The sequence below is a fragment of the Corvus brachyrhynchos genome, unplaced genomic scaffold, assembly GCF_000691975.1.
Source record: "Corvus brachyrhynchos isolate BGI_N302 unplaced genomic scaffold, ASM69197v1 scaffold331, whole genome shotgun sequence".
Classification (NCBI taxonomy): domain Eukaryota; kingdom Metazoa; phylum Chordata; class Aves; order Passeriformes; family Corvidae; genus Corvus; species Corvus brachyrhynchos.
Window position 1 is genome coordinate 1,764,911 of NW_008237229.1, and position 22,861 is coordinate 1,787,771.

Genomic DNA, 22,861 nt, shown 5'->3' on the forward strand with positions numbered 1-22,861 from the left:
CAAGTGAAATGATCAGTAAGGGCTCCTAATGTGGGGCCTTGGCTGGCACACCACCTTCTCTTTTACTTTGCTATTAACTTTGTTTCTGACCTAGTTAAGATCTGCAGCAGCTGAGGTTCAGGGCGCTGACTGGCCAAACAAATGTGGAACATGGCCCTTCCAGCTGTACTCTGTAAGAAACGGTGCCCGTGGTCTTCACAGTTCCCTCAAGAAAGCGACAGCAATGCAGTCATTTTGAAGATCTTTTTATTAGTAACACATCAACAAGAAATTGCATTTCAGTACCACATAACATGGAAACAGGCAGAAGACAATTCTGTTGCCTTTCGCTGTTAGAGCTGATGCCCCTGGTGTCCCTGAAGACGCGCAGACAGTACATGCACAGTGACAGCACAGAAGCAGGGGAAACTCAAAGGGGAAGCATTTGTACTTTAGACCTGTTCATGTCCAAAAAGTGCACCTCCTGTTTGGTTTTTTTTTTCCTTTATTAAAGAAGGGGGTTGGGGAGAGGGAAACTCTCTTTAACAGAAATACAGCTCAAAACCCCTTGTCATTATCTTCATTTTGCTTTTGATTCAGCAGTAATGTAACCACCAGCCCTTCAACAGGAACATGCCCACCTTTAATGTCTCAGCTGAAGCTGGGCCTTGGTCTCTGCCTCTCCTGAAAGCTGGGCCATGACAGTGCTGCCTCCACAGATCTGTGCCAGCTGAACTGGTGCTTATGTCCACTGAACTTTGGAGGCCAACTTCCTGCAGAACTCACATCAGCTCATGCCCATGTCCTTTAATTCCAGATTTAGCAGATTTCTTTACTCAGATATCTGAAATTCAATTAAACAGTCCCACACTGCACTGTCTGGCCCAGGGCCCATCCTGCAAAAGCCAAAGCATTGCTGGCTCCCATTTCTAAGCACTGGTGTCACTGGTTAGAGAAATGCAGAGAGGACCTGAAGCTTAGTGGAAACAGCTTCAGCTGCATCACAGGCACCAAGAATATGGTTTTTTCGTACTGAGTGCTCTTATGGGTTGTTTTTTTTTTTTAAATCAAATGTATCAATAATCAAACAGGTCTTTTTCAGCTGTGAGTTTACAGCAGTAGCCTGGCACCTTGAAAGACTATCTGCTTACAAATGTATTTTTTAATAAGCTATAGTAAGGTCTATTCTGCAGGGTCTGTTCCAAAGGGCTTCCTCTAGAAATGTTCTACAGAACTCATCTCGCCAACCTTTGCAGATGGCAGCAGCTCCTGTCATTACCTCAGGACACAGGGCCTGGCTACCTCACACTTGACACTCAGTTCAGCCAGGCACTGCGACTGCGAAACAGCCTGAGCAGGGAAGAAACTGCAAAGTTACTGAATTGGTTTATTGCAAATAAACAAACTAAGCTACTGCCACATACAATTTGCCATGGCTATTTGACACCTATTTAGCTCCATCTCCTCATTACGCCCCATGACATCTGTTGAGTGCAGACCTACCATAGAAAAATTTATTCACAAGTCTTCGCTTGTCAAAGTCTTCTAAAGATTCACCTCTCTGGAATTTGTTTCACCTGGAAGTGGGGCTAATTGTTTTCAAGTACTGAAAGCAGATGGAAACTTGCACTGCAGGATCCTTTCAGCTCTGATGCTGAGCACTCAGCTCTTCAGCAGCAGCTCTCAAAATTCTTTAAAAAGTTCGTAATCACTCTGAAGTCTCTTTTTGCAGCTGGGGACTGTGGGACACAGAGCAGCTCACAGCTTGTGCCAGGGCAGCCGAGCAACATGGGCAGCTCCGGGATTTTTCAACATCAAGGTGAGGGAACAGGGAAGGCCCCAGGCTGCCTCTGCTCTGGGCTGCTGGAACTCACAGGTGCCGCTCAGCGTGGGGTTCTGTGGCTTTGTGTATCACATCAGGCTGAGCTAACACCCCTCTGTCATGGTTCTCCTACATGGAAGTTCTGGGCAATGGTAAAATTTCAGGTACCCAAAAAATCTGGAACACCATAGTAAAAATCAGACAGAAACAATGAAAGAGGTTTATAGCTGGAATAGGTATTCATAAACATTTTCAGACTGGCCTGAAGATACACACATACAAAAGAAGAAATAAACCAGAGCAGCTCCAAGTTATCAACATGGCAACAGTATAAAATTTCCTGGTAACATGAACATAATCCATGTGCTGTAGCACCAGAGCGTAGAGTTGCAGCACCTTTCTCTCATGCCTGTGTGCTGTCACTGCTTCACAGATGAGACAGACATTCCTAAAAGTTGTGCAGAGCTGCTGGATGAAGTAAAGCAGGAAGGTAGCAATCAGGAGCTTAAAGTTGGAGGTTCTAAATTAGTTTTAACCTATAGAGCATGCAGCCAGTAATGAACCAGGGAAGCTGATGCTGAACTTGACTGGGGAAAAGGGATGCTCAGGAGAGAAAAGAGAACAATATAAGAGTTGTGATAATAATGGTCTCTCCACTTCTGGTTTAAAAACTAAACCAAATCCATCAAAAACCTCGCCAAAAGACTGTCAGCATTTCTCTCCCAGTGATGAGGGAGGGATGGAGGTTTCCCAAAGCCTGTACTACATGCAGGACAAACGTGCTGCCTCAGGTACAGCCTGCCAGTGTTGGAAGAAGCAGCACACTGGTAACAGAGGGAGCTGGCTGCAGATGATGACGAGGAGCTAATCACATCACTGGGGTTACACAACCAGTTTTTATTGCTATTCTAAGGGTACTTCGACATGTTTTCATCCCTTCATGCAGCCCAGCCAGTGTTCAGCTGTTATGCAATCATTTTCGTTAACAATTCTTTGCCAAAAGAAACATCTGGCTGATCTTACAAAACTATAAGAGCATGAAAAAGAGAGAGACAGAACCTTTAGATCAGCTCCCCCATGAATAATTAACACAGACAAGGGTTATAACGGAAAGGCATTTTATTTTCACCAGGTAACACCCCTCCCTGTATAAAGGAAGTAATGGAGAAAGGGGAAAAAAACCCAACAACCCCCCCAAACACTACTGTCACCATGAACACTTGAAAGGTCAGGTCTGAGAGCTGCAGCAAAAGTCTGCTCACATCTTCCATCACCGCCGTGAGGCAGAGCTGGTTTTGCATTCCCCACAACCAGGTTCACATACAAAACAAGACTGATGCTGCCAGAGGCATTTTTAGCTCCTTGGGTCTCCCATGATATATTTTAACAGACCTTGGGAATACTAATAAAGCTAAAAAAAAGAAGAAGAAAATAATTTTAAAATTCATGGAACGGAGTTCACTGTGCTAGTGCTGCATTCTTTTCAGCAGTAATTCACTCTAAGATGTGCAAACTGTATTAGGGGGCTGAAAGCGTTAACTCTAATAAAAGATAACAGCCAACACACATATAAATAAGACTCATTTCCTTTTTAAAACATCATGGGAAAGTCAATTCCCATTGCATGATTGATGGAGATTTCCTAAATATTAATAAATATATTACAGATATTTACAAGCTTCTGATTTCCCCCTCTGACGCTGACGTGAAGTTCAGCCCGTAACTAGGACATGCTGGGCAGCACCACGGGGTGCTGAGCCAATGGCTGCAGTGGATTTGGGATGCTGGTGCAGGCAGGGAGGAGATGGAAAGCTAAAAATAGCCCACTCCGCAGAGCCAGGCAACCAGCGAGCTGAGCTCCTTCAGGCTTCCCGCGACAAACCAACCCTCTGCTTTTCCTCTTGGGGAATGAAATGCCAGGATAATGCGAAGCAACTCTGCCAGGGAGGAAGGGATGGGAGTGAAGGCGAGAGGCAGCCTCCACACCATGTTTTCTGGAGCCTGCCACAGCATGTGTCAGCAGCCTGGAGGGTTTTCTCCAGGGAAAAAGGGAGGTTATCCAGGCCCTGGCCCATGGCACCTCTGTGTGAGCAACAGGGAGCCGTCTGTACAACCACTGCATTGTAGTTCAGTGTTTGTGCCCTGCCCAGCACAGCAGAGCCTGCCCTGAGCCAAGGACTTCTGGGAATTCTGGGAAGGCACAGGCTGGATCACAAGGCTCTGCCACAGCCCCAGAGCCACTCCCAGCCACTGCCAGAGTGGAACAGGGCACAGGCATGAAAGACTCGTTTCCCTTTGCATGCTCATGAGTTACTTAGTCCCTCATCCTGCCTGCTCTACATCACAGATTCCTCTCCAAGAGGAAAATAAATGTGCTGGATGCCCTGCACCTCAGTGGCTTGAGGACACCAGGGAAGTGGACTGTGAGCAGAGGGCTGGGTGAATGTAACATGGCTGGGGCACCTCCATGAAAATACCGTCACAACAACAACAGGGCAGATGCAAAGTGAGATTTCCTGCATTTCTTTCCACCTGGTTTCCCTGGTGCACTGTGCAGCAAATACACGGCCTGGTTTTGGCACAGAAACAAGAAAAAGTGCTGATGTGACTGAGATCAGGCGACTCTTCCAGCAACAGCAGAACCTTGCCCACCAGCTGCCTGTGCTGCTCCCCTGCAATCCCACATCCCTATCTCCTGCCAGTACTCCGGGTGCCTTAACATGCAAGACACTTTTCCAGAGGCACCGCGAGGAGAGGGCTGTGACACCTGACCTTACATGGGACAGCAAGGAGACAGAGTTAGCACTGAGCCCTGCTTTTCCTGTTTGCATTGGTTCAGAAAAAATAGAAACTATTTCAATAAGCCCTACATACGCAAAAATTCTCATTTTCCAAGGGGGCTTTTAACAAAAAATAAGGATGGCTGACTCCCTGGGAAGGTTTACAGAGCCTTTTGCATGTGCTTTTCAAATCAGCCTAAAAGAGACGATATGGATGGCTGCTCCAAAGGCTGCCAAATGGGAGCCAAGCAGCCCTGGTGCCTCCCAGCCTCGGCACTGTGCCTTGCCAGGGCCAGAGGGGCAGTCTGTCTCTTGGGCTTTTTGGACAGAGGAAGCTGTTTTGATGAATAAACCTTTAAAACTATGTTATGGAAGTCCAGTCCCAGCTACTTTGGAGCAGTTCTGAGGTATCATTAACTTGAAGTATAGAAATGTTAATAAATAGATCTGAAACTTTTCTGCTATGTCATTCTATAATACACTGCTATATAGATATTAAATATGCCTCAGGGTATTAAAAAATTTATGAAAAAAGTTACAGTAGTTGATTTTCAAGTATTAATAACTTGGCTATGTTAGCTTGTTTTTAAATACCAAAAAGATCTGGCCCCAAATTACTGACTAAACTCTGGCTATGACTGAATTTAAAAAAAGAAAAGTATTTTGAATATAAAAAAAGGTGCAAAAAAAGCATGAGATGTCAGTTAATGTTGTAAAATTGTTGGAACTTCTAAACAATTAGTCTAGCACTCCCTTGTGAGTGAATTAAAAAGGGGGGAAGAATGAAAAAAAGATTAAAGAAAAAAAAGAGAGATCGCTCCCAATCTGAGACAGCGCTGTCCCAAATTTCAGCAGAACACAAATTTTTACAGCCAAGTTATAAACCCCAGAAAAAATGGGGTTACTAATGGATATGCTGTCAGACAGAACTATAGCAGTATCTGTGTGCTCCATTATAATACAAATTTACACCTTACTCACTGTTTCCTCTGAGTTACGAGAACAATTTTACAGGTATCCAGTTATAATTAGAAGCCTCCCTTATTTCCCATCCTCCCCATAAACTGTACAACTTTGTCTACTATTAAAATTCACTGCTACCAGTAGTCATTATCGTACATTCAAGATAGAAAGTAAACTACTAAAACCTGCTCAGGAGACACTCAGAAGGACACTAAGGCTTCAGAAGTACAGCAGCTCGGGGGTATGGCCGACCACACGGGTGAAGAGCTTTGTCACCTGCTTTGCCCCAGCACACTGACACTCTAGAGTCCCGTGCTGAACCCTGATCTCAGAGCAAGCAAAATGGTTCAAAAAAAAATTGATTTGACCAGAGCTGCTCATGCTGGGTGCCTGGTGTGAGACATGGCCCTTGGCTGCCTCAACGAGGCCGTGAGCATCCCGAGGGTGGGAATGCCAGCAGGACCTACTGCTTGCTACTCTGCTAACACTGACACTGTGCTAGATCTGGTTCTCCACCAGACACCTGTTCTCAGCTCATGATTCAAAGCATGGTTAAAAAAAGATTGGAAGCAAGAAAAGGCTTTCTCGTTTCGACGCACACGTACAAAAGAGGCAACAATTCCAAACTGTTGATTTTCTCCCAGCGCGAGCAGCTGCCCCGCTGCGTATCACCCTGCACAGATCCAAACACAGCGCTCCGTGTCTCCGGGACCTGCTGGAGTAGGAAATGCCGTGATCTAATGCAAACCCAAGCCAGTCAAGTGGAACGAAGCAACGGGATGACAATCCGGTTCCAGTGACCTCCCTCATGGATGATGACCTCATGGAGATGGAAGCAAAGCAAAAGGCACACGGCTCAGATCTCGTTGATCGTCCTTTCCGAGGGGCAGTATTCCGAGGTTCCTGGTGATGACATGTAGAACGACTGTGTTTTCCTTTTTAACCTGGCTCGCTTGTTGGCCAGAGACAGGCTGCGCCGGCTGGAGCTGATGATTTCTGAGATGAACTTCTTGCAGTCCACACAAACCTCCATTGTGCTCCAGTCCTCCATTAATTCTTTGGGAAACTCTTCTTGGGACTTATCCATAGACTTGGACCTTGAGGTCAACCTGAAAGGCGAAAGAGCAGGATCTGCCACGTTATTTGGCAACTTGGGCCAAATAGCCCCAGGAAAAATTACATCAGAAAGGTCTGGATTTAAATTTCCCTTCCTCCTGTCCCAAATTACAGCAAACACTGGAGAGGACAGCTTCTGCCTGGATTGGCAACATTGCAGTGTCACTGACTGAGGGCGTGTGTAACATCTGTGTCCTGGCAAAAACAACCTTGCTAGTAACTAAAAATAGCTGATGTCTTTGGCTAATCTACACAGCTTCATAGCAATGGTGATCTATGCAGTGGGTTTATACAGCAGATTCCCTCAAAAAGGAGCATTCCTTTTATATTTAATTTCTTGGATTCGCTTTGACAACCATCTGTGTATAAGATATAAAACCAACAGATAACCTGATAATATTGAAGTGAAAAAATTATGAAAATTGGTATTATGAAAATAAGGGGGAAAAAAGGATAAATCTGTGCACTAGACATCATTGAATTCCCATTCAGTGGTGATTTTAGCCTGCAAGATTTACCTCCAAAGAGTTCATTCACACCAGAAAAAGACATGTTAAGGATATTTTTTCAGAGGTGCTACAGAAATACAGCTGTCCCAGACTCTCATTATTTTTCAGCTGTAATGTGAAAAAGGTTTAAGACACTGTTACTGTTGCTATTTCTAAATCAAAGCAATGAGTAGAAGAGACCTGGCTTTTCAGGCTTCACAGAAGTTACTACAAGCATTAGAAACATTGCCAACTACAAAACAGAGGAGAAGCACCTTCATGGTTGATGACCCAGCATGAAACACCCGGGGAACATCTGCAACAGGCACAAGTGAGGCCGGGTTGTTTCTCACCTGCTCCGCAGGGAATGGTGGTGACTGGTAGAGGGTTTCTCTGGCCTCATGAAGCTTTCTCCCCTTTGCAAGGTTGAAGGTCCCAGGGAGAAGATGGGGAGGGTGGAGTATGGCTTCGATGGCAGCCGCATCTGTTGGGAACAGCACAGGGAACATGCAGCATCATTACAAAGATTGCAGCTTTTTAGAAAGGCTCAAAACCTAAGTTTCCTTACTTACTTTTTTGCAACACTGTGAGCATACAGGCCTGTGAAAGAAAGCAAGAGCATGAATCAATCCATTGGGAAAAATTATGTTTAAATCAAGAATAAGGGATTTCAGGTGTTAGAACCCTCCCCATCCTCCCCTTAAACAAACATTTTAATTTTTAAAGCTTCTTCAGCATAGTAACTTCAATCAGAACATGAAGCCAAAAGCAAGGAGAAAAGCTGAACAAGATCTACACCTAAATTTAAAAAATAGGGGAAAAACAAAAGAAAAAGAATCTGGTTTTCCTCTAAAGAAACCTCCTCTGGTAAGTGAGACTGCAATTCAGTGGTTACGTGTATCTTCCGACTTACTGTCTCACTGTTAACTTCAAATTTATCATTTTTCCCACAAGTATTCCTTCTCATTTTTCCCCTGCCCCAAGACTCAAAAAATAGCCAAAAAAGTAAATTTAAATGTTTCCCCCAAAAACACAGGTTGTGGAACTGTTGACTGGCAAGTCTGAATAAATTCCATCTTGCTTTCCCATAAGCATAGAACAAATGAGTGTTTCTCTCACGTTTAGTCAAGAGTTTCAGTCTAAGAAAGCAATTCTATCACTTACAAAGGAAATGTTTCTGAAAAGTTTTTTTAACTTAGACTGTTACAGAACTAAACCCAACCAACAGTATGCAGCAGTAATGTTTGAGGGTTTCTAATGTATAAAGAATAATTTTCCCTCTGAAATGGTACTCATTTATTAACAGACATTAAATATTTACCTCTTGCAGAACTGACAAGTGTAAGACCAGGTAAAGAAAGAAAACCTTCTTGTTCGACAGCAAAAGCAGAGCTACAGGAAGAAGAACAGAGGAATCCACAATGTTAAGCAAAGTCCCACACAGTGGTGACTTCACCAACCAGTTGCTGTTGGCAAGGCCACAGTGGCAGTGCTACATCCAGTTCTGGGGTCTGTACTTTTAAGATGATATGGAGAAGAAGGTCCAGAATTGTACCTTCATACATTCAGAACTAGTTCTTTAATTGTTTTGCCTAAATTAAAAACTTGCCTGTTAACGAGATAAATTTGATTAGAAATAAAAGCAAGCAATTTTAATAGTGGGGTAAATTAATGAAAGCCTCAACCTACTTTGAGATTTGATAAAAGCTCATGACTAAGCTTTATATATCATGACAACAAGCAACAGCTGAATGTAATGAATGACACCATAAGATTCTTGTTTCTCTGCCTTAAATGTATTAAATCTTTAAAACAAGTCTGCATACTAGACACAGATAGGCCTGTAGATAAAATACACTGTGAAGTCAAAACAGACTTGCTGGAGGTGTTCAAGAAGTGCAAGTCAAAAGTGGGAGAAAAGGATGCTGCTTCTACTGGGAAGTACCAATCTCCAATCTGCAGTTTACAGAAAAATGCATTAGTTAATGGGTCTCTTAATATTAAACCTCCTTCTGGGGTCACATGTGCCTTGACTTCTCTGAAGGCTTTAATTCCCTCTGTGCTTGATAGTAAGGATTCATACAAGAAGAACTTGTAGTTTTCTATTGCTATCTGCAATTCTATTTTCTGGAACAGAAAAGGTAACCAAACCTGCAGAAGGCATACGGACAGAAATCACTTCAGTCAATGAAGTTTAAACCAGACATGTACAGATACATTCTGACAATTGCAAATGCTACTGCATTTTTATAGACAATCTAAACAAACAAGGTGTTTCCATGAAAAGTTTTTGTGTTTCTGGACATAACTCGAGGAAGCTGACCCATGTGTTAGGCATTCAGGGGGATGTTTGGTGGATAACTCTTCTTTCCCTCTAATACAGGGTAAGAAACAAACGTGCAACTGGCCTCCCTCAATACCCTTCAGATCCTCCACAGACTCAGCCCTACCTTTCCTTTCTTGAGAGCAGTGTAGATGTCTTTATATTGCTGGTACTTCTCCAGCTCTGCCTTCACAAGCACCTGACGGATGTGCATGACCTCCTCCACTGTCAGAGCCAGACATTCCACGGGGTAACAGAACTCCTCCTGGAAGCCAAAACCCCCATATTATTTCAAAGACAAAAGGCTTCTTCCAGAGTTCAACCTAGACAACCAGCCACCTGGTTAGTAACTCCAGAAACAGGGGGTTTCTCCCATCAAACTGGAATAGCACTGGCTCATTCATGGGCATCACATGAGTGCCAAACCATTGGAAGCTGCCTAAGTGTGATCTAGATGGTCTTATGTTCAGCCTTCACAAAAATGACAGTTTTCTCCATCTTTCCTCCTCAAACCACTTGATCCTTCTCTCCATTTGTCTTTTATTACAAACATTTGTTTCAAGCCAATCAACATTCAGATTTATAATTTGAAATGGAAAATGTAATATGGTAGATGGCATTATTTTATGTATGCTGTTTGAGGTATACATAAAATAATTTCTCTGAGACTTTGTGATGCCCAGAGTGGCCAAGGAAAGTTGTTAGTAGCCCATTCTAGCAGAAATTTTTATTCAGTGGTACCACATCTTGGTGCTCACGGGATCAAAATCACACCAAGACTACAAAAATCTACATCAGTTCAGGTAGAAGAGTTCTCCTTTCTGCCCCAGAAAGTAACAGCAGCAATTTAAGCTTTACAGAATAATGTTCCAGTATCAAGCAGGTGAACTGGTTACCCAGTGTTGCATTATAAAGGGTAGAGGCTCAAATAGAGAGTTAACAGCACAACTTTCCACTTACAAAATCTTGTATCTGTTCTGTGTTGCAGCATTTAGGAGAATATTGAATGCAGAACTCCTGAATTTGGTACCAGGGAATAAAAACACCAACCCAATTTGTAATCCAGCCTAGTAGTTGATTATACATTTCCAAAAGAAAGACAGAAACCTCTGTGGGAACTCCCATTGCTTAATGCTTAGTGAACCTTTTCAGGCAGCCCAGAGGGGCTACTGTGCAGTAATGACAATGACAGGCAGTGCTCTCTGAATGAACGAAGGAAATTTCCCCAGCGTACACAAAGATGTGGCTGACAGTTTGGAGATCTCGTTTACAAATTGAAGTGATGAATCGGATTAGTACGGAAATGCTCCATTTCCATGTACTCAGAGGTCTGTTCTGTCTTTCCATCAGATTAAAAAGAAAATCTTTCTACGTTGCAGACCTGGCAAACATTAGCATTTAGGAACCACCACATTTTTAAAAACTGTTGTCTTACCTATCTAGAAAGGGAACACAAAGAAACTTCACTCTGTTTAGGGTACCCCACAAAAGACTAGAATTGAGTTAACTTTGTTAGATTTGCCAGATAAACCTTTGGGGTATTTTTCTGGAAAAAAACCAACTACATCAAAAGCAGCTGCAATTTGCTCTGAGGTGTAAAACTGCACAGCCAAAACAAAGTATCTTCTGTTCCTTATGAGCAACTTTACAGCTAACCAGCAGCTCTCAGCATTTTGTTCTGGGTTCTTCCCATAGCAACTGCCTTGCTATGGGGAAGGCACGGCTGAAGGCTGGGGTGGCGCGGGAGAGGAAGTGGGTGGGAAAGCGGGATGCACACAATGCCAGCAAAACCCCTCGAGTCCGCATCGTGGGAGACTGAGGGAAACTATCCGAGGTGAATGAGGCTGCCTGAATGCTTGCAATCAACCAGAGCTTTAAGTCCTTTAGAAATACATTTCTTACTTGAAGCTCTTCCTTCCCCCTCATGAACGCCCATTCCTTTAATTTACAGAACGATGACGTCGGGGAATACTGCTCCTTTGAAGAAATTCTGCAGATCTGCTATAGGTGTAGAGCACGTACTAGGGGAATAATGTGGGCCTGTTGTCATACCAATTGAAAATGAGTATCATTACAATAGAAACAGCCAGCAGGCAGCAGGGGAAACATAGAAAATGTTCACATGTTTAAATGCTAATGTTTTAATTCCAGTGGTTACACAAGGACAACAAAATGTTAATGCAACATTAAATGAAAGATAAATAATCCGATTTCAGAAAACTGCTTGGAGTTTTTTTTTCCTTTTTCAGAATATAAATAAGTACACAAGAAAATATTTTGTTTCTACACTACCTCTAAGGCACGGAAATTAATTAAATTATGCTAAGCACTGGCTAAACTCCATTGAACAAAGATGCTTTGGTGTTATTGCTCAAACTTCCAACAATAGCCTGCACCCAAATTTGGCAGCTCCAAGTCAGAGCACTCTGCAATACTCACATATGACAGAACATGGTAAAGACAAAATGTGGTTTGAATGGTCTTGATTTTCCAGAATTATACTCAATACTCATTTTAATATTAAACACAAGCCAGTATCCTTATTTTTAAAGGGGAAAAAATTATTTGAAAATACTATTTTCAACTTGAAGTTTTCATGATCCTCTGGAGAACTGGCTTAACACTGACTATGCAATAATTTTTTAAACACTATAGCTTAAGGTGTGTATGTATAATTTTTTTATGCAGGAAAAGCCGGTAGTAAGAATTGCATATCCATAATGTGCTTTGTAGGTCGTTCTCAGTGTACACACACCTAACAGGTCCTTATGACTAACACATTTTTACTCTAATGTATTCCTTCTTCTCATTAAAGGATGTCACTAGACATTCAAATGAGTTGCATTAGTAAATTGCAAAATGAACAAGCACTGGAGTGGCCTCTCAATTCTGCAATTCACAATTAGTCAGGCACTCTAAACTCTTGTTCCTTTTGCAGACTAAACGTTTCTAAAAGGTCAGCTGGGTATCTCAACTATAAACTCTCCTACAAGAGGTTTCACCCTTCCACTTAGTGGTTGAGATAAGAAAAAGAAGGAAACATTAAATGATTCATCTTCAGTTAACATAGGGGTAAATGGATTACTTTTTCTTTTCAGTGTTATTTGCCTTCCCTGCTACATGGATATGAACTGTTCTGCAAGTTCTGATACATAAGTGTGCTGAGGACCAAAACAATATGTAGGTTTTCCAACTAAAGCAGATTGCAAATGCCCTTCTATTCTACATAGTGTATATCTTGGGAGAAACATAAAACCTTATTCTTTTCAACATAGTCCAAGGATTACAACAGTTTTGCTGAATTTTTGCTGCAGGATCTTCATGTGCTGTAATATTTAAGGTCTGTCCCATTGATAATCTGGTGATGTTGCATTTTTAGTTTGCTGTCCTTTCAGAACTGATTTCTTTTCCCCGTGAGGTGATTGAAGACACACAAATATCCTACACACATTGAAATCAAAGTCAATCAGGTGCAATGTCCCAGCCTAAGCTGTAATTCTTGCCACAGCTGAGGAAGTGCTCCCCTAGGAGGGAACATGCTGGTGAAGGTGATTTCCAAAGCCAGCAAAAAGAGGCAAACCTTTGTGGGTTTCCACCTGCTGGCAAAAGCTCTCTCACAGAGATAGTACATAGCCCCTGCCACCCCACACATGGCTGCTTCAACGGGATGAGAGCTGAGCAGAGAAGCTGTTTGCATAGTTGAAAAAAGTGGTCTGAAAGTCATCCTTGGAAATAAACTTGTTATCCTAGGAACCTGAACAATAGATAGGAAGCAGAGAAGCGAACGCTGTGTATAAATGAAACCATTAGCTTTGGTCCTCTGGGTCATGAAAAAGAATAATGATAATAATAATAATTTAAAAAGCAAACAGACTGCAAAGGCATCCACATGTAAATCTCAGGACACTGAATTGATCTCACTGATTAAGCACCAAATCAGCTCACTACAGCAACCACCAGGGCTGACCCCTCCAAAATCACTGAGCCACCCTGCCTTTCCATGTAGCACTGGCAGGGTGACATGTCAAAAGGACTATGTTTGGCATTTTTTCAAGTTTGTTTCCCCTCCCCACCTACTTGGGCCTAACTCGCTCTGTCTGATGAGATGCCAGTTCACAAAACCATCGTTAGTATGCAAGACAGAGCAGTTTCTTGCTAATCCTGCTAAGAGACTGTAGCAAACCCTGCCTGGCTTCACTGGCATTGGTGACTATTTGCTGACAGGGCCTCTTTCACCTTGGAGAGACACCAGGGTCACAGGAGCTGTGATAAGAAATGAAACTCCATCAATCCTGGAGGAAGGGATGAAGAAGTGTGATGTCAAATATAAAATAAATAATACTCTGCACTTATTGAAAGCATTCACTCTGGGACTGGGAATTTTACAGATGCAACATCTGGCGCAGCCACTGGAAGAGGTTAGCATCCCTCTGGGAAGGAGAGAGTTGCAGAAAGCCAAAGTATGGAACTGGGCCAGTGCCAGCATATCAGAACTCATCTCCCAGAATGAAAAACAAGAGTGTTAAGGGAGGTAGGTGTCTGTCACACCCTAGAGGGCACTATTGCCAAGATAAAGAATTAGCTCTCAAGGCATCAAATAAAATAGGTTCTTGTTAATGGAACATCATTTTACTACTGGTTTCCTTCTTTTCCACTTCAAAGTCAAAACCAAGCTAGGTGACAGTCCTGTAAAGATTTAAAAAAAGAAAAAGACCAAAACAAACAATAAAACCCCCCTAAGCACAAAATAAACTAGTAAAACCCTTCCCATCTGTTCCCAAATTAGCCTGACTTATCTAATGGCTTTTTCTCTCTTTTCCTTTAGTATTTTTCAGGGGGAATGGAGTAACTGAATTGGCTTTTCTGCAATGTTTTTTTTTAATGCATATTTCTAGGCATATGTCAATGAACAGACTGACAGAGGGAGAATATGTATGTGGTCAAGAAGATCCTGGTAAGAACTTGGTTGACCTACTTAAAATAATAGCCTCATATAAGATTTTAAGTTGCATGATCCTCTGAAACGCATGAGATTAATATTACAATGTAGCACACTCAGATACACTAAAAGGGTGTAAAAGTGTAAAATGCCTCAGTATAACATAGGACGCTTTTTCCCCTCCTCCCTTTAAACTATTTGTGAATGACTCTGGGCCTACCAGAAAATAAAGTCTGGGTTTCCACATACAGTGAGTGCAGCAGGAGGTGACAGGGCAACCCATATTACGTGACAGTGACTTCAAACACATGCTGAAGGAGCCCTCCAGCTGGGGTCTGCTGCAATACATCCTGCTCCAAGTTCACTTTGCCAGGAGATGTCCACTTGCGCCATGCATTTATCAACATGTTACTACCTGACCTACATTCTACTTGGAAGGATATAATAAAATCCAGAAGACCCTCTGAGAAGGAAAAGCCTGTTGGGGGAATATTTGGACATATTTTTCCTGATACTGATCAGCTTCATCATCTAATAGGTTTGGATTCCAGCTGTCATCTCTTGGGCCAAAAAAAATGCTCTTCAAAGCCCTTTAATACCACTGCACTACAAGACAGGACAAGTGAATACCCTTCCTTTCAAAACTCGGATGTGTTTATCGATTTCTCTATTCACCAGCACCTCATGGGGCGCACTTTGAAACCCTGCTGGTAGGAAAAGAGACAAGGAACATAGCCTGCATGAAATTACAAAGCACTAATCAGTATGTCAGCATAAACGAACCAGGATTTCATACCCTTTGCTGTTTGGACTCTGCTGGAAAACAGTTCTCAATTAAAGCTAATTGATCAAATGCACTGTACTTTCTTTTCAAGCAATAATACAGGTTTTTGCCTCAGTAACTTCAACAAAGCAACACAGACAAACCTTGATTTGGATTACTGAAAGAGCTTTCATGTGCATAAACATTACCAGGCAAGTTCTTAAGGTGGGAAGAAAAGAAATCATTCCATTCATCCAGTCATTAACTGCAATACTTCCAACAACTAAAAAAATTCCCCCAAATCCCCAAATAGATCCACTGATTTGGAATTGTCTCTATTCAAGTGGAATATCAGTAAGGTGAAGTTCATCTGTTTTGGTAACATTCTGGAACAAAAATCAAGACACGTGGTTTACCTGGAGTCCTAATCAAAGTGTAAATATTTTCTGAGGCACCTGTACCTGGGATTTTGGATAAATATGTTAGAGAGACAAAGTTCAAATCTTGATTTCAAAACACCTTTAGTAGCCAAGAGCTGTCTCTGAATTGAGGAGTTTTCTTTGGGTCATGTTCTAATCACACTGAAGCCAAGTTTTAATTTTCATTATACTCTTAGCATTCCTCTTTTTCTCTCTCCTACCACCCACTCCACTTACAAGTGACCTGGAGCTCTGTTTTGAAGGGGGTAGGAACTGTCTCACATTGGTTGGTGTTTCCTTTTCAATGGAGTGTCGTCTCTGAGGTGGCTGCCGTCTCTCAGGCTGCGGTGTAGACGATATGGGCAAGAACTTTGGAGGCACTAAGGATGCAATCAGTACAGAAAAGTTAGTTCTTCTACGAAGGACTGTTGGATAACATTGCTCAGTACTTAATCCAGCCACTGATTTGCTAGAATTCCTATAACTGGTGGCTGAAGTTACATATCCATACTGAGGGTTTCAGGATATTATTCCACCTATTTCACCATCATGCACAGAAAACACTGCACAGATTACACAGCTCATTACAAAACCCTCCCAGTGAAACTGAAACACTTTGAAACAAATGAAAAATATTGTTACATAGTAAAACCTGCAATAACTGCCTGGAAAAAAAACCCCAATAGATCTTGCCCTCTTCCCAGTAAGTATTTATTAGAAATACTGGTGATTGCTAAGTGTCTTTCAAACACTGCCACAGCGGCAGAGATGGAGGAAACATTTAAATTGGTCTTAGGTTAGAACATGTTTCTGTACCAAATTATTTTATTAGATGAGCATAGCTAAGCAATCCCTTCCATTCACTTGTGACTTCCTCTACAGTCCTACATAAACTTCAAGGATGAAACCTTCTGTTTCACAAAGATATCCACCCGGAGTGGAGGCTAATGACTTCCAATTGTTTATTACATTTGACCCATTCAGCAGGGTTCAGCTTTAGAGGTTTATTCTATTAGCAACACTCAGTTTCAGCTTTCCATTTAAGTTCCAGACAAAGTTCATAGCACAGAAGACAACAGAAGTGTCTAAAAGCAGCCAGTGGGCTCTCTCATAACTCACTCTTTCTGCTGCTGGTGCCTTCTTGAGAGGGGTCATCCACTTGTGAGGGAGAGATGCTGCTGCTACTTCCTGATTTGTGCACTGATTCCTCCTGTGTGGCAAGAGGAAAAGAAACATAATTCCTCAGGGACTGTTTTTAGTTTTCTTACTGCTGTTGAGCACACAGAAACCACAAGCAATCAGAGATATTTTGGACTATTCAGTCACTCAAAGTCCTGGAAGAAGTCCTGAGAAAAACATTGACTCTGTACAGTAGTGAGCAAAAGAGAATTTTCAGGGCTCAGTTTTTCTAGAAATGAAATAAATGGTACATGATCAGAGTTCAGTGTATTTAACTACTGCACGAAAGAACAAGATCAAGAGAGAGGTGCATGAATCCACTGTAACCTGTTAATTTTTCTTGTTGTATTCAAAGACTTCTAGGGACTTCTGCAGCTACCGCAGATATGTTAACTCAGCTTTATATTTCACACTAACAAGGAATTAGCACTTAGATTTGTCTGGTCTCTAAAGGAATGAGAGCCACTCACACAAGCGACTAAGGTAAAGAGAAATTAAACTGAATTTGACTGCACTGTTCTCTTATTCCCAATCCTGGTGTGTTTTTCCTTTCTTCTGTATTTAAAAGAAATCTCATTCCCTGTGTAAGCATTCTTCTTCTCAACAGCCAAGAACAACTCCTGCAAGATGAAGGAAAGTGAAATGGGCTTTGACTAAAAACCTCTCAGCTATCTAAAGCTTTATGCCACCCAAATTATTAAATCCTTTGCTGTCACCTAAAACCTGTCTTCAGCCATGAGATACCAGCAAAGACACAGATCATCACAGGAGTCTCCCAAACAAAGAGTGCTAAGGAGTGAGCATGAATGCTCTTTACCTCTAATGTGAATGCTTTCAACCGAAGAGACTTAACATCATTTAGGCTGTCAAGATTTACAGATCAAAAAAGTGACCTGCTCTAAAATCCAGCAAGTGGCTGAGCTTCTCTCTCACAGATTTCCTCAGCTGAAAACCTCTACTGGCTGAAAGATTGCCTTCTTTGGTAACAGCAAGTGGGAAAGAAAAGCTGGCAGGATCACCTCAATGAGCACCACGCATCACAGGACACAGGCCTCTGCAAATTCCCATCAGGAGATCTGTACTTAAGCCTTAGCTCAAGGGTAGGTGTTGTATGTGAGGACACTGTCCCCACCTATTTGCCACAACACAGTACTCTGCAGGGGGTCTCAAACCAGCTCACATCCCAAAACAGTATATGCACTTTAACATATCAATTGTGACCCCACAAAACACTTGTGATGGGAAGCTTGTAAGGAAGTTTGAGCAGCACATTGAGCTACATCAGCTGTTTTATTTGCAGGAACCAATACAGTTCACCTATAGAGCTGGCTCAGACAGCTCTGCATATTGCTGCATGGTTGCCTTAAAAGACCAATGGAGAACTTGCATGACAATTGGATGCACTGCTCTTTACAAGGGGTGCAACAGTGTTCACAAGTCTACAGTAAAACATTTAAATTTTGAGAAGGAGAATAGCCCTGTACAAAGGGAACTACTCAACTTTTCACTTTGCGGAAGTCAGATTGTTCTGAGTGGAAGACTAGTTTACCATTGCCAAAGAAGCTAATGAGCCAAGGTGAAGAACTAAGTAAGCTCTTCTGCTATTCTAAAGAATGAACTGCTGGAGCCAGTGGCTAAGTATAAAAAATAGTAAGTATAAACCAAGACAGGGAAAATGGAAGCCAGGAGGAAGTTAAATTGGACATAAAATCCTACTTAGACAACAGTATTCTGGGTTTGTCATTTCAAATTACTTCTGTGCACAAACACGTGCACTGATGATGTTATTGCTGTCCTACAATTTCTCAAACATAGAAGGCTTTTTTTGAGAATGAAGTCTTGTGTAGGAAGTCCTGATGAACCACTGCATGAATTCCTCCATATCTGTGCAGCAACTGTTGCGTAATATTGTAGACTATCTGACATTTTATGCTTGAGGTTGGACCAACCCAACATCCAGGACTCTGCACCTCTCCAGAGTACCAAACAATTAGAATTTTACAGTTACTGAGAAAGCTGCAGCTTTAAAGGCTTTACCTTAAAACATTTAAATATATTACAGACATGATTTTTGGCCAGATGGACGTAGTTTCATTAGGAATATATAATTTTTAAATCTGTATCAGAAGTCACTATTAGATTGATACTTCTCTTAGCCACACAAAGCAAAATAGCACTTCCTGCTCCATGCCCCTTGGAATCTGTGATTTTAGTGGTGATGCAGAAAAAGCAAGGACAGAAAGAAGGAACAATTTATACAGTATTCATCCTTGCTAGAAAATGGGCATAGGGCTGTATCAGACCTTGCTTTTCACCTCTGCCCAGCTACCCTGAGTATTGGGACATAGCCTGCATTGCAACACAGATGAAAGAACAAAGGGAATGCAGTGGGAAGCAAATGCATCTGCATCACAGCTCATTTGGAGGTCCACAGCTCGGCAGTGCAGGTATTTCCAGGCTGTAATTTAGGGCACAACATAGTCAGAATTTCACTCCCAGTGAGTAACTCCAAATAGGTTAAGCCCAATTCAAACTGCAGACAAAGAGGTGGCCGAGCCATTTACAGGCAATCAGAACAACACACACACTGTTCTACGTGCTACATACAAAGTAAAAGTCAGGAAAGAAATAAAACATTTGGACAGAGCAATCTTCACTCTCTTCAAATGTTCTGTGTCCTTCACCACCTTGAAAAACTCCAGCTAAACTCCCTTCAGTTTATCTTCACTACTTTAGCACTCTTCCTGAGCCCCAACCAGTATTCTGCTGAGCATCTTTATCATCTCAGTTGCTTCACCAGCTATTTCTATTGACTCAAACTAGTCCAGCATTGGTTCTCTGTGACAGCTCGATGTGGTTGATTTATTTTCAATTTATCTTTCGCTGTATGTTCTAGAACTTGCTCCATACCACTTTGCTTTCCTAATCAATAGTCACAATCAGACATTTTATTTTTCCCTTCTACAAGAATCATTTCACATTGCCCTTTACGTAATTTTCTTTTACTGACTTCTGCTCATTTTCCTGTGTGAAATAGCATGAAGCTTCAGGATACATGGAGGTACAGGCTGTAAGATCCAACTCTCACTGACAGATCTTAGTATTCCTGCATCCTGCCCAGCTTCATTCACATTAACAAACCACATATAGCCTCTATTGTAATCTTAAAGACTGATGAGTGATCTCAGAATGCAAATCTCTTCTGTTTTTAGAACAGATGTATCAAATTATGCACCCACACATGTCACCCACAGGATAACCCCAAAGAGGGCCAACCTTTCACAGATCAAGAAAGTATGCAAAGAGATAAATTTCTCCCCACATATATTTCTTCCCAGCCTCCTATCTTTCAGCTTAGACGCCTTTGTAGCCACCCTGTCAGGAAACCCCTCCTTTCCTATTTGCAAGAGAGAAAAAGAGTCAGGGAAGACTGCTTTCCCCAGGCTAAAATTATCCTCTGTGAATAAAGCCTGCCTGCATGAGCTTTCCAGACAGCTTAACTTTCAGAAAGGTCCAAACTCAATTAATAACACTACTGGTCCAGAAGACAAAGCTCATTCTTGAGGATGTAATGTTGGTACTTCCTGAGAATCATATATAATGCAGCTTTGAAGCTAGAAAGCTTTTTAAGGTTTTCTCCTTGTAATGCTTTTTTAAATCTTTAACTCTACACTTAGATTGGATGGATTCAAAATTATTTCTCCAAGTGGTATTTGCTTGTCCCTATCTGTGAAACACTTTTGGGGTGTTAGTTCCCAATCTTATATAGCAAACTAATGCACTGACATTTGCACCAAACTGCAACCCCTCTGGCACAGCTGCTGCTCTTTATTTAACAGCTGTTATGGTGAGGCTGGCCCCACATCTGAGTCCTTTAGTGACAGCTACTGCATGAGTGCCAGAAGGGTGCAGCGTACTTTCCTAAATTCCCAAAAGCATAATTGCTACAAACACACTGTGGACAGATACTGGGCATTTAGGAAAGTAAGTAAATACTGGGTTTAAGGCCAAAATTACCATTTAACCTTTCAAAAGAATATTCTCCTTTTTGGGATCTGATCTAGTATTTTTGAAGTTCTGTGGGCTGACAAAGTAGCCATGGAAAATTCGGATTATAATTTGCACAGTCACTTCTCGTCTGATCAGTTCAGCAAACTAAGAAGTAAGACTCAGTTCTGACAAATCGAGAAGCAAGTTGTGTCCTGATTTTTTACCTCTGAATCTGAGCTGTCAAGTTCAGCCAACGTGGGAGCCTTAAGGAGTCTCTTGCGTTGCACTGTCACTTGTGTGGCCCCGTTCTGCTTTCCTTGTGGTGCTGGGCCACCGTTCACTACAGAGGCATCCACTAATTTTCTTCCAGCCTCTGGCGTCGGTACATCTACCAAAAGAAACAGAACAATTGGTGTTTGCACCTGAAATGTATTTTGCCTTCTCAAATCTTACTGTTAAGGCAATACACACAAAGGGGGAAAAAAAATTGTGATAGTTATATCTGTGCAATTGTCTTAGTGATTCACTGCTCAGAGAATTGCAGGCAATGGCTTGCAGTACAGAAGCGGTATGAAAGAATGAAGGCAGTGGAAAAAGCAGCATTGCATAATGCTAAAACCCAACCTCAGACCTACACCAATCAACTTTGAAAAAACTGCCTGTGTTAAACCCAAAAATACCCTTCCTTCAACGTACAGTCTATAATTAACTATATAACAAGGACCAGAAGAATGCACAACCATATCTGGGCAAGTGGGTTTCCAGTGAATCTGAAGACAACGCCACAGAAATTAGGAGGTTTAGCATGGAGTAAACCCAGTTTTTCCTGTGAGGAGAGAATTGCACTTTATTCTGCAGGATACAGAGAAGGAATGAAAATGAGGTAAATAATAAGCATTCATCAAACACATGCACAGCTCTTAGGCTTGCACGGCCATTTGTATTAAAAACATGTCTGAGGTCAGACATTCATGGAACAGCAGAAACATGAGGCTCCAGCTCTATTTTCATCTACATGGCTTTTACAAGGATGTAACTCCACTGAGTATATTACTCAGGATTTCTGCCAGTGTGCAATGAAGAAGCATCTTGGATAATGTAAGCTATGGGTCTGCTGTGCTTAGCCTAGCTTAGCTTTAGACATTAAGATAATGACCTAGCCTTTGACATTTTAGGAGAGCTTTGAGTTTGGTCTGATAAATCAGTTTTATCCCTGTAAAAGTACAAAGTACAGTATTTCAATCTGAAGAAAATTATGTTGGAGGGACAAGGAAGAGAAGCTTTTAATCTCCCATTTGTATGTATGTCTAACCATCTGGTCTTTCTACAAATGTGTTTTTCTACTCATGTAATTACAGGACTCCTTCCCCAGCCTTGTAATAACAAAGTACCTCCAGGTATTATAAGGCTAGGGTAATGATGAGTTATAATTCCCATTTTTATACATGGTGAAAAGAGGGACAGAAGGTCAAGTGACTGGTACCTTAGGTTACTGGGAGGACTATGACAGAGAAATGGTATCACCCAGATATTCAACACTGCCAACAGTGTAAGTACTCACACATCATTTGAAGTTACTTAGATAGTTGCCCTGCTATAAACAGACACAGTCACTCCTGCTGCAACACCATTTGCATGGATAAAGCTATCCTTGCACCAGGTAAATCAAAACTACAGACTACACAGCCACAGCAGCTCTGTTTAACAACATCGTCACCACAGCAGCTATTAAATAAATGAAGAAGAGGAATAAGTTAAATTAATATGTATTTTAAACAATTATCCAGGTTGTTGTTAAATGCTGGAAACTGGTCTAAAAAGGAGAGGGGCTGCATTATAGTTCCTCTATAAATCATACCTTCAACTGGGAGTATAAGAAAAAGCAATTATTTGGGCTATTAAAGCCATGGTGACATTCCAGGCCTATGAATCTGTGTACTAAAGTGTTATTACTGCCTTCAGGTCCTCCCTACAAAGAGCCGCAATCAAAGACTTAGACTCTCTAACCCTTAGTTCCTATCATCAAAGGCTTTGCTAATGGGTGTCCTGACTACCACAATGGCTTATAGGTCATGGGGTTTTTTCCTCCTAGATTTCTGT

General features: G+C 41.8%; 1 protein-coding gene across 4 annotated transcripts in view; it reads right to left on the reverse strand.

The window, feature by feature from the left end:
* Window positions 1–229: 229 nt before the first annotated feature.
* The window catches only part of SPIRE1 (spire type actin nucleation factor 1), a 116,190-nt gene continuing 93,558 nt past the window's right edge, over window positions 230–22,861 (reverse strand). For 2 of the 4 annotated variants that reach the window (XM_017729465.1, XM_017729464.1), the window contains 9 exons: window positions 20,986–21,149; window positions 16,712–16,802; window positions 15,830–15,972; window positions 13,052–13,225; window positions 9,599–9,736; window positions 8,470–8,540; window positions 7,721–7,748; window positions 7,502–7,632; window positions 230–6,653 (listed from right to left, as the gene is read on the reverse strand). In XM_017729465.1, the coding sequence (XP_017584954.1) occupies window positions 6,401–6,653; window positions 7,502–7,632; window positions 7,721–7,748; window positions 8,470–8,540; window positions 9,599–9,736; window positions 13,052–13,225; window positions 15,830–15,972; window positions 16,712–16,802; window positions 20,986–21,149 (1,193 nt within the window). In that variant the 3' untranslated portion in view covers window positions 230–6,400. The remainder of the gene's footprint in view (window positions 6,654–7,501; window positions 7,633–7,720; window positions 7,749–8,469; window positions 8,541–9,598; window positions 9,737–13,051; window positions 13,226–15,829; window positions 15,973–16,711; window positions 16,803–20,985; window positions 21,150–22,861) is intronic. The other 2 variants (XM_017729467.1, XM_017729466.1) reach the window with 1 other exon arrangement.